Consider the following 12,035-nt stretch of genomic DNA (forward strand, 5'->3'; position numbering starts at 1 on the left):
CATGATACTGAACTTTTTACCATGATATTAAGATGCTTACACGAACTCCCAATCACACAAATTCCTGTTGAAATGCCTGGATTTGATGAAATGTTGTTAAGCAATGGTTAATGCAACCACACCTTTAGAATGAAAATCTGTGGGGTCCAAAACAACCACTGACCTTCCTAGTGAAAAATAAAATATACTAAAATATATTAAAAAATACATTTATTCCATGCTAGGTATACTATAAATACATTTACATATTATGCACTTAGTATGAAAAATGTATGTAAAATACCCTGCAATTGTACTTTTAATATTCTAAACTGGTACACTTAAAGTCTTCTCAACTGGAACAACTAATTTTGTACTTAATGCACTTTAATTGTGCAGAAGTAGTGCTGAAGTCCAACTAAAGATATACTTAAGTATATTGCAAGTATACTTAATGTACACTTTAAATATTTTGCATTTAAAGACGATGTTATTTAAAGATCATGCAATCCTCATCAACAGTGACATTAAAACATAGTTTAATATTAAGAAGCAGTACTCCAAATGAAGTCTAATTATAATTTTTATATCAGTAAGTCTCTAGTGATATGTCAGTAAATATGTTAATAGACTTGAACTATACTTGCATTTTAAATCTAAGATTTTTTACTAGGGTTTTGTTGTATAGGCACAAAAACAGAGACATTCTTTGAATGATCTTTTGTGTTCTGCGGAGGTCAAATAGGTTTGCAATGAAATCAGGGTTTATAAATGATGACAGAATTTTCATTTTCGTGTGTACTATCCCTTTAGTCAAGGTTGCAGCATTTAACATGATACAAATTCATGTGGTTCATACATGTGATTGTGCATGTGCAAACTCGTAAATAAACCTTTAATTAACTCTTACCCCTTTTTTGTTGCTCTTGACAGGATCAGCAATCATCTGCGTGACCTCTTTAACTGACCCCATGAGGACGGCTGTGGGAGATGGAACGTAACAGACTTCCCTCTTTTATTCTCTGCGGCATTACCACGATAACCCACCAGGGCTGAACACAACCTCAGCCCCTTGTCCACCCCAACCCTTCCACAATCCCCCCATTCCTGTCCTCCCTCTTGCTCCCCACAAGACCAAAACAAACCAGCAGGACCACTTTTTCTTATTCTGTTGTAATAGTTTAACTTTCCTTTGCCCTTCACCCGTGACCAAGCGAAGAGGAAGTCAATAAACCAGCGAAGTGAAGAAGGAAAGAACAAGACAGTCATGTATCTGCCCCATGCCTGTAAACGTGATTTGGGCCATGCCCGCAATTCGGAGGCCACCCACGCAATTACACTCCTCTGGTTGGCACTGTGGATCACTTTGGCATCGTGTCAGCGCATTGATCCTGGCTCCAAATATCCCACCGTCACCACAAACTACGGCAAGTTACGCGGGATTAAAAAAAGAGCTTAACAACGAGATTCTGGGTCCCGTGGAACAGTACCTTGGCGTCCCCTATGCCACGGCGCCAATCGGAGACCGTCGTTTTCAGCCACCGGAAGCTCCCGGGTCTTGGCAGGAAGTGCGTAACGCTACACAGTTCGCCCCTGTTTGCCCGCAGAACGTGCACGGTGTTTTGCCCGAGATCATGCTGCCTGTGTGGTTTACTGACAACTTGGACGTTGCCGCCACCTACATTCAGAATCAGAGCGAAGACTGTCTCTACCTCAACGTCTATGTGCCCACAGAGGATGGTGAGTGTCTGACACAACACAGCAAAGCATTATGGTTATATCTAATAGGGGAACAGAGTGCAACACTGCCCATCCACTTTTTCAGCAGCCTTGGTTCAGGAAGTATTTTCCCATAGGGATTTTAAAACAGAGTTATAAGCCGCGAACAAAAACCAACCAGCTACGAAGTAAATAACATATTTGAAGTAAAAAAAATATTTGAAAATCCGACAAAAAGACAAGACTTTAATAAGGGAAGGAACTACAGTCCCAACAGGCATTGCAAATGAAATAATAGAGAAAATGATGAAAAAGTATAAAACAGTTTATGCTGATTGTGGATATAGAAACTATGTATTGCAAAATATACACTATTACAAATATATACATATGGGGATGTTTACCCTAATATGACATTCGCAGTGCCTCATGGGAGTGAGCAGGTGCAAATGAGTTGTTTTGGCACAATCTGCTTGTTTTGAATCTCTGATTGGTGACTTTTTTTGAAGAATCATAGGTAATTCATTTAGTTAACAACCTTGTAGGTCACAGTGGGTCGTCTTTAGTTTCCCTATGGAGAAAATGAATGGGGTTTTTGCTTTCAGAGCCCAACTGCTGCACTCTATAGAGTAATGGAACCTATAGACATGCATTTTTTTCGTGCATATTGTGCTGCATAGTAGGTACTACGGTACTTATAGTATACTTATAGTAGGATAGTTAGCTCAAATATGAAAATTCTGTTATCATTTATTGTTGTTCTAAACCTGTATGACTTGCATATTATAATATATCTAAACAATGTCTTGTTTTGTCCATCTAATGAAAGTCAATGGGGTCCAGTGTTGTTTTGGACCTCATTGATCTTCACTGTTGAAACATTCTTCAAAAATATCTTTTTTTGTGTGTGTTCTGCTGAAGAAAGAAAGCCATACAGATTTGGAATGGCATGAGGGTGAGTAAAATTATGACAGAATTTTCATTTTTTTGACTGGACTACCTCTTTAACACTACAAAGTACTATACAGTGAAAATGAAATCATTTTCTGACTTTGAACTTCAGTGCAGCTTTACCAGACCTTGACTAAGGATATGTCCTTGCCTTTTCCCAGTTATGATCAGTCCAATGCACTCTGGATCAGGACTTGTCAAGAATAGTTTACCCTGTGATTCACTTAAAGAGTGAGGCCAGCTGGAAAGACTAAAGCGTTCTGGGAAATTACTTATGCTCCGGTATAAGACGTACACTTACGACAAATTGCGGTAAATTGACGGAGAGTTAACAAACCAAAAAGTGGCTGACTTTTTAGACTGAGACAATACCCCTCAACGTTTCTCTTTTTTTTCTTTTCCTCTTCCAGTTCTTTTTTGTCTTTTTTTTTCTTTCTTTTGAGAGAGAGCAAAGTGGACAGATACTCTCAGAGGATGGAAAGAGCTGATTTGCGAGGAGGTGTTTTTCTCTCGCAATTAAGGCTCCAGCCGCCAAGTTGCCCAGAGAAACAAATCATTGACATCAGCAGTAATTTGCAATCTCAGAGCCCTTTTTGCTCCTTTCCTCAGTTTTTACCTCTTTTTGGCAGCCAGTGTAGGTGTTTTGTGTTTACAATGGTAATTGTCTTATTTAAGCAATTCTTTCTATTATGAAAGATTGCTTTGTAATTTGCAATCTGTGTTAATGAGGAAAAAGCTATCAAACGTATTACCTCAATATGTGCACTATACATGCCAATGTGTAGTATATAATGCCTAATAGTACATTCCAGCACATTGCAGTCAGACTGAACATCTGCATAGTCGTGTGTGTGTTTGTTCACAGCAAAGACGCCAGTGTTATTTTCTTGTTTTTTTGACATGATCAGCAGGAACGTGTCTCGTTTTCTTCCTTCCCTTTTTGCTTCTCTCTCTCGTTCTGTCTTCCAACACCCATTTTCATCCCACATTATCTCTTTCTCTGCGCCATGTGTCTTTCACAAAGCCCTCTGCAAATCTGCCGATTCCTAGATTCCCAAATGCGCCAGTTCCCATTTTCCCAAATCCCCAAATTCCCTTTAATCCATCAGTCTCTCCCAGTCCTAGCAATCCTGCGCATCAGAGACTCTATTTAAAACAAAATACGTTATCCAATGCATCATGCTTCTGCACCAAATGGTGGATTAATTCCTTAATTTACCTCTACATGACTATAAGTTCAGATCTAATAGCAGGCTCTTTTGTTTAGTTTTACATATGTAGACTAAGTCTATGCCTTAGAACTGCAGTAAAGATATACAGATTTATTCTTAGAAATGTATGCACGCTGTGCTGCAGTTGATCCATGTGAGAGTTAGAAGAGGGGGTGGACAGGAGATCAAAGCTACTACATCAGTTACTATATGTGGGGACCATCTTGGCCCCAAACTGCCCCAGGCAACTTATACAGCAGTGTATAGTCTCATTATTTGTCTCCCTTTGTTCTTGTTCCTCTGACTATATACAGTGACATCTGTTATAGCCTCTTTTAGAGTAAACTAAAGCAAAATTCAGAATTCTCAGATGCCAGAAGATGTGCATTAACCATTTTATGTTTTTACAGAATGGAATCGATTTCCATAATTCCATGAAATTGTTTTAATGTTTTGAAAATAGTCTCTTAAAGCATAATTTACTCACCCCCATGTCACACAAGATGTTCATGCCTTTCTGTCTTAAGTGGAAAATAAATGAAGGTTTTTGAGGAAAATTCCAGGATTTTTCTCCATATAGTGGACTTTAATGGTACCCAATGGATTGAAGGTCCAAGTCGCAGTTTCAAAGGGCCCTACACAATACCAGCCGGGGAATAAGGGTCTTGTCTAGCAAAACAATTGGTCATTTTCTAAAATAAAATCCATAAATGCTCATCTTGCAGTACTGTAGCTCTGCGATGCATGTGCGCGACTTCACTCACCCATCACATAATCATTTTGAAAAGGTCACGTGTGGTTTGTTCTTCGTCTGTGCACTCCGGTACAAAAAGATAAGGTAGGGCGAAAAACTCCATCTTATTTTCTCCTCCAACTTCAAAATCGTCCATCATCATAGTTCTAACCTTTTTTTGTAGGGCATGTTCTCTTTGTAAACACTGGGTAGGTGCTTCCACCTATATCACACGTGACCTTTCCAATGTGACTATGTAATGTGTAAGGTCAGGCTAGTGCAAGATGAGCCTTTGTGGTTAAAAAGTATATAATTTTGTCAGTGCTGATAGCCTAGCGGTTAGCGTACTGACATATAGTGCAATTGCACCTGACCCGAGTTCGAGTCCTGACTTGTGGTCCTTTGCCAATCCCATTTCCAACTCTCCACCCCATGCTTTCCTGTCAATCTCTACCGTCCTGTCTGTTTTTTAAGAAAGCAGCCGATCGTTTCGCTACATAAAACCAAACAGTGAAGCCAAAATGTTTCGATCGCCCCCAGGTGGCTGGTCTCAGTATTGGTCATAACCCCCGCCCTCTCCATGTAATCTAATGGGGCGTGAGACAACATAAACAAATAAAATTACACTTTAAATAATGGTTTCCATCATTTTAGGTAGTTCTTATCATGCTGATGTATGTTCAAGTGTTCGTTTTTCTAACAAGTTTGCTTTTAGTTATTTGATGCTATAAAAACGGGGTGTGGTGTTATGATCTTGTGATTGGGTCTGCGAGTTTGAGCGGGACTTTGATACCTCGGCTCCACCTCACGACACTTCTGCGCAGACTTGGGTTTCAAATTAATCTCTACTGCACAGACAATCCAGCTCCAAATGACGCAATATGATGCTGAGGTGTTTTGGCTTTACTTTCCTGTAGTGGAAGGAAGTGGAGACACGTCATCCATCTTTTTTACAGTCTCTGGATAAGACCTTTATTCCTCAGCTGGGACTGTGTAGAGCCATTTGAAGCTGCATTGAAACTACAATTTCAAACTTTATCCCATTGGCCACCATTGAAGTCCACTATATGGAGAAAAATCCTTGAATGTTTTTCTTAAAAAACTCTTTTCAACTGAAGAAAGAAAGACATGAACATCTTGGATGACATGGGGGTGAGTAAATTATCAGGAAATTTGTATTCTGGAAGGGAACTAATCCTTTAAGCTCACCAACAATGTAAAAAACAATTTGTTGAATCAACTTAAAATAATTTGTTACTCCACTTCACTTAGAACAACTTAACATTTCAAGTTGACTAAACTTATTTGAGTTGACTGAACTTAAAATGTTAAGGCAGCAGGGTTACAAATTATTTTAAGTTGACTCAACACATCGTGTTTTTTTGTTTTTTACAGTGAAGGCTGCATTTATTTTGCGGGCTATTTGTTACAATTTAAAATAACTGTTTTCTTATTATGCTATATTTTATAATTCATTCCTGTGATGGCAAAGCAAAATTACTCCAGTCTTCACTGTAACATGAACCTTCAGAAACCATTCTGATATGCTGAATTGTTGCTCAAGAAACATTTCTAATTAAACAGTTGTGCTGTTTACTATTTGTGTGGAAACAGTCATGCATTTTTAAAGATTCTTTGATTCTTTTAATTCAAAAGAACAGAATTTCTTTGAAGCTGAAATATTTTGTAACAATGTAAAAGTATTTACTGTCTCTTTTGTTCAATTTGATGCATCTTTGATAAATAAGTGTCAACTTGACAAAAAAATACCCCAAACTTACCTTCTGCAACAATAGGTTAAATATTGTGGAGCCTATTGTTATTAAATCCTTGTTGTTGTTTTCGGATGCCCAAATTGCTTTTCGCTTTTTCTCTCATTCTTGTCTGGTGGTTATGGCAGGGCTGAGTCAGCCTGGGGAGAAAGTAGCAGGACCTGTGGGAGTTGTTTGAAGGCCGGAGGCGGATGGTCAATCAGAGGCATGTGTGAGCAGGACTGATGGGTCGGTTTTAGCATGACTGTGCACTCTGCAGTCCACCTGATACTGTCACAGGCATGTTAATGCCACCAGCCTGTCTACTCACTCTTCATGTCGATTTGACCGAGAGAGAACACAAAGCCTACAGAATTTTCTCATTTTTTAAGTAAAAATAGATGAATTGATCAGTGAATCAACAAGCAACTAAAGCATTCTGCCTTAAAGGAGCTACAATAACATGCCATATATTGAAGTATCCCAAAGGCCAAGGAGGTAGAAATGAGAAATGGAAGAAAGAAATGAGGGAACGCTTGAACAAAAGACAAAATACGAATAGCACTCTTGTTTTCTATGGGAGCGAAATCAAAACTGCTTCGGAGAGCACCTGAGCGTTGGTGTGGAGGGCGTTTTTTAATTAGCTCCTGGAAGCTCTGAGGTATTCTGAATATAGACGGACCGTTGCGGGCCCCTTTGAAGTATTAGAAGCCGAGAAGCACAAAAACAGCTCTGCGACGCATGACAAAAAACAAATATTGCAAGAAGTTTACAGGCTACAGCTGGAGTGTTTGAGATTTTGCTTTTAAACAGGATCGGTAGAGTATAAATCAGAGGTGGACTGCTTTTGGCAGTGGCATCATTGTCATATTATGACCAAATGAATGTTTAGAGGGAAAAGAATAATTTAGCCTTCTCTCCCCTGAACTACTATAGCTTGTTCTGTTCCGCAGTTTCCCTTTTTTACTAAATAAAACCAAAAGGAAAGCTTCAATATCGCAGGAAGGTCAAACCAATGGAATCAGCCGAGGTCAGTTTCTCAGCTTAGAGTTTTTAGTGGAAAGTAATGAGAGCAAATTGGTAACTTTCCAGCTGAGAACGTGTGCAGGCTGACTTGAAATTGTGTGTGTGAGTGTGTGTGTGGAAATCCCAGAGCAGAACAGTTATATTGTTAGACTGCTGGGCCATGAGATTTTGGGAAGGAAGCGTGTGTTAATGAATGTGTCTATAAGGCTGTCAGCTCAAGAGAATAACAAATACTCAATTAAAAGGAAGAGATAACAGCTGACGGACACAAGAAAGAGAATAAGATGGGACGTGCGTAATAAAGATGTAAAGCGCAAAAATAAAGCATGAATATACTGCAAAGCAAGACTGAATAAGCAACAGTATTATAATTAAAGTAAAAGGAACACTGAAACGAGAGAGATGCAGAGAAATAGAAGGAAAATGGAGAAGGATGGAGATGAGAGCAGATATGTAAGGATAGATAACGCTGACACAGAATGAGGGTTTGGCAGGGGAAGGGGTCGCCTTGGCAACCCCTCAGCTCTTCCTGCGTGTAGCTGTCAGGCAGCACGTCAGAGCCATGCGAGCGCGTGTGTGCGTCCTTGTGCGTTACCACTAGACTCTCAATGAAGGAATTAGCAAGAGCTCTGCCACACACTCTATTTATAGCCACAGAAGAGAGAACCACTTGAGAGAAAGTTATGAGGTGTGTGTGTGTGAATTCTTGACGCAGGCCGTCGTCGTGCAGATGGCGCATTGTGCCGGGTCGTGCGGTGCTTTCGTTCTCCCTCTCTTCTTTGCCTCACACTAAAACTCTCCTCACATGCTAACAAGCTAATTGGTTTGACATCAGTTGCCGTCTGAGGTGTTTGTACAGTTGCAGGCGATTGATGGAAATGAGCTTACTAAAGATCCCACTGACTTCTGGGACTGATACAGAAAGTACAGTGAATGAATGGACTCCATTAATAAACACGTGCTGTATAGATTAGGTCTCTAAAAAAGCTGTTTTCAGGAGCGTCTAATTGCAACAGATGTAAAATGGAGGACGGGATTTACGCTAATGGCTGAATGCTGTTGGAAATTAATAGTGGATGACCAATATAGTTTTGTTTTGTTTTGTTTTTTTTGGCTGTTATAGATTAAAAGCCAATATCAAAACCAGTCTTAGGTGGCACGGGTATATTTGTAGCAATAGCCAACAATTAGTCAAAATTATCGATTTTTCTTTTATGCCAAAACTCATTAGGATATTAAGTAAAGATCATGTTCCATGAAGATATTTTGTACATTTCCTACCATAAATATATCAAAATTTAATTTTTGAATAGTAATATGCATTGGTAAGAACTTTATTTAGACAACTCTAAAGGCAATTTTCTCAATATTTAGATTTTTTTTCCACCCTCACATTCTAGATTTTGAAATAGTTGTATCTTGGCTGAATATTGTGCTGTCCTAACAAACCATACATCAATGGAAAGCTTATTTTGCAACTTTTTCAAATGATGTATAAATCATAATTTCAAAAAACTGACCCTTATGACTGCTTTTGTGGTTCAGGGTCACATATATCAAATGTTTAAATTTAAAGACAGCTATAAAATAGCATAAGCATAAAAGTTGCTACAATTAACTATTTCCATTGCCAAACAGAATTTTGCAATATTTATAAGACAGTGCTTTACTGTTATATGCTCTGGGCTGCCATTACACATCTCCTGAATGAGCCTAGAATCTTCTAGAATCTGATCAAAACACAGGCGAGGAAGATGCAGAAATGAGCAATCTCATATGTAAGCAGATACTTATAAAAAATAATGCGATCATCAACTTACAGTAAACGACATATAAATTAAAACTGCCTAATGTTACAGAGTGAAATGTCAATCCAGGAAGTGGTAAAGGACCGTGAAGCTTTGAGGGTGATGATGGAAGTGATCTACTGCATCTTTGCTTTGCTTAATATGATCCAGATGTAGTATTTGATAAAACCTGCTCAAAATGTTGCTTTTTTATGAAACTTACCTACATTTAAGTGTGATCAAATGCTTGAAACAGATTTTTTTGTTTGTTTGAAAGTGGAGTCTCTGATTTTATTTTGATATGTTGCATGCTTAGATATTCATATGACAAAATATTCTGGGGGCCATGAAATTTTAGTGAAAATTATTAAAAATGCTGGCGGTGACTGGCAACTTTTTTCAAAAACGGCAGTAGGGACATTACATTTATACTTAATTTCCATGTATTACACAAAATAGAAAATAATTCATTTGAAAAATAAATAAATAAATTGAACTTTTATTTAAAAAACTATAAAATAAACAGATTTATGTTTTAGATTTTGATTTAGCATCTAAATTTAGTTAGATGTTTATACAGGAAACAGTGTGCACTTCAAAGCTGGATTTTCTGAAGTTTGCAAGGTTTGTGGAATTAAAATGTTTAATATGTATTCAAAGTGCATGATGCAAATGTGTATTTTCTGAATGCCAGCGGTATATTAAAAAAGTATTATTGTGTTTCCCTTTTTTTATTAGACAGAAATGAGAGCTCCTCCAAGTCTGTAATCAAGCACTGAGCTTCTCCGACACTTATAGACCAAAAAGAAAAACACATTGGCAAATGCTGATAATTACAAAATGACGGATATTGACTGATGTCTGGTCCACTCTTAAAAATAAAGGTGCTTCACGATGCCATAGAAGAATCTTTTTGTCTAAATGGTTCCATAAAGAACCTTTAACATCTGAAGAACCTTTCTGTTTCACAAAAGGTTCTTTGTGGCAAATAAGGTTCTTCAGATTATAAAAAGCATCTTTAAAGAACCTTTGACTGAATGGTTCTTTGTGGAACCAAAAATGGTTCTTCTATGGCATTGCTTGAAGAACCTTTTAAGGCACCTTTATTTTTAAGAGTGTATTGGTCTTGGTGATACACATCAGTCAGCCATCAGTAATGAAATAGATGTTTAGTGTAAAATGTTGAAGGAGCAGTTCACTCCATTTGTTTACTGACTATCATGTCCTTTCAAACCCTTATGGTGTTCCGTGGAACAAAAAAGGGATAATTTTGAAGATTTTTTTTTTCTTTTACAGTTAATAGTGATGGATAAGTGTGCTGTCAAGAAAAAAAGGCACCATAAAGTAGTTATATCTGTTATATCTTGTGTGCTGTGTTTCACATCAGTAACAGATTTAATATCATGATGTTCTGTTATGAAACACTTGACACTGATGTTGCTGACATTCCATCTATGCTGTAGCCACTGTATTTGATATAAAAGCTGCACCAGAGAGAAAGATTATTGCTTAAAATACATATATTGTAGTTTCTTACATAAACTATTATGAGTTCAGTAGACTTGGGCACAGGACCTTGGAATAAAGGTCCATGAGTTGTCCACGCTAATACATTTTCGTTTGAAAATGCATGTTTTTCTCTCCGGTTTGGCCTTCTGTCGACACCAAGACAGCATTTTTGTCAAGGAAAACTGAGCTTTTTGAAAACGCTCTCCAGTGTGGATAAATTCATTTTCAATTTTTTTAGTGTGGACTGTGAAAATGGAGGCTTTTGCAAACATGTTTAGTTATGTAATATTGTACTAACAGATACCCATGTTTAAACCAGCATCGTGCCTGTTATGTGTTATTCACTTTCACACAATGTAAGAAGTTTTTACCAGTTTCAACTTAAGTTAAGCAGCTGCCTTACAATTTTAAGTTAAATCAACTTAAAACCACAAGTCATTTTAACTCATTACAATAAAATGAGTTAAAATGACTTGTACTTTTAAGTTGATTTAACTTGTGAGTTGAAATGACTTGTACATTTAAGTTGATTTAACTTAAAATTTTAAGGCAGCTGCTAAACTTAAGTTTTTAAGTTGAAACTGGCGAAAACCTTTTACAGTGTACTGTTGCTAACAATATGTTACTTTTTACACTCTTCATTTTACAGTCCTGCAAAGATGACAGAAAATTTGTGAGGGCAGTTGCGTTTTAGATCAAACATATAATAGTGAGTGAGCGTGACCTGGATGCAATAAAGTGATATTATCAGCAATAAAATGATCCTGTCAGATGAATTGCATGAAAACGTATTATGTCTGTTCCATCTGTATCACCTCAGTGAGCTTTTATGAGGTTTTACACGAATTGGCGAATTTAGCGTTTTCAAATGTTCCAGTGTGGGTGAGAAACTTCAAGGAAAGTGTTTTAAAATGAAAAATGTCAAATGTCTCTGGATTAATGTAGACGTAGTCTTAAATGGACTACTGTACTTTTATGGTGCCCTTTTGTCCTTTCTGAAGCTTGACAGCCCAGGGTCACTTAGAACCAGTGTTACTTTAGTCAGAACTATTTATTTTTTATAGAAAAATAATATCATATAGGTTTCAGGGTGAATAATAAATAATGAAAGAATTTTCATTTTTGCAATATCTATTTCTTTAACAACTACTTTAAGTAGTTTCTTTGTCTTGGGTAGTAACAGACTTAAAAAAATGCCATCTTGCATCTTTCCTTTCACTCATAGAGAAACATGGAAACACACACGTGTTCGCATGCATGCATGCAGAGCCATTGCTCTCTCCTTCCCTTTCTGTTTCTCTGTCCTCTCTCTTTCCTTCTGCTGCTTTCTTTCTCACTTGTTTCTTCTCTCTCCTTCTCTCTCTCTGCG

At 37.6% G+C, this 12,035-nt stretch overlaps 1 protein-coding gene across 1 annotated transcript in view; it reads left to right on the forward strand.

The window, feature by feature from the left end:
* nlgn2a (neuroligin 2a) overlaps nucleotides 1–12,035 on the forward strand; it is a 188,325-nt gene that overhangs the window by 81,267 nt on the left and 95,023 nt on the right. The window contains 2 exon segments of the mRNA XM_051115785.1: nucleotides 913–1,423; nucleotides 1,425–1,719. Coding sequence (XP_050971742.1) covers nucleotides 1,247–1,423; nucleotides 1,425–1,719 — 472 coding nt within the window. The 5' untranslated portion in view covers nucleotides 913–1,246.

Source organism: Labeo rohita, chromosome 7, assembly GCF_022985175.1.
Source record: "Labeo rohita strain BAU-BD-2019 chromosome 7, IGBB_LRoh.1.0, whole genome shotgun sequence".
NCBI lineage: Eukaryota > Metazoa > Chordata > Actinopteri > Cypriniformes > Cyprinidae > Labeo > Labeo rohita.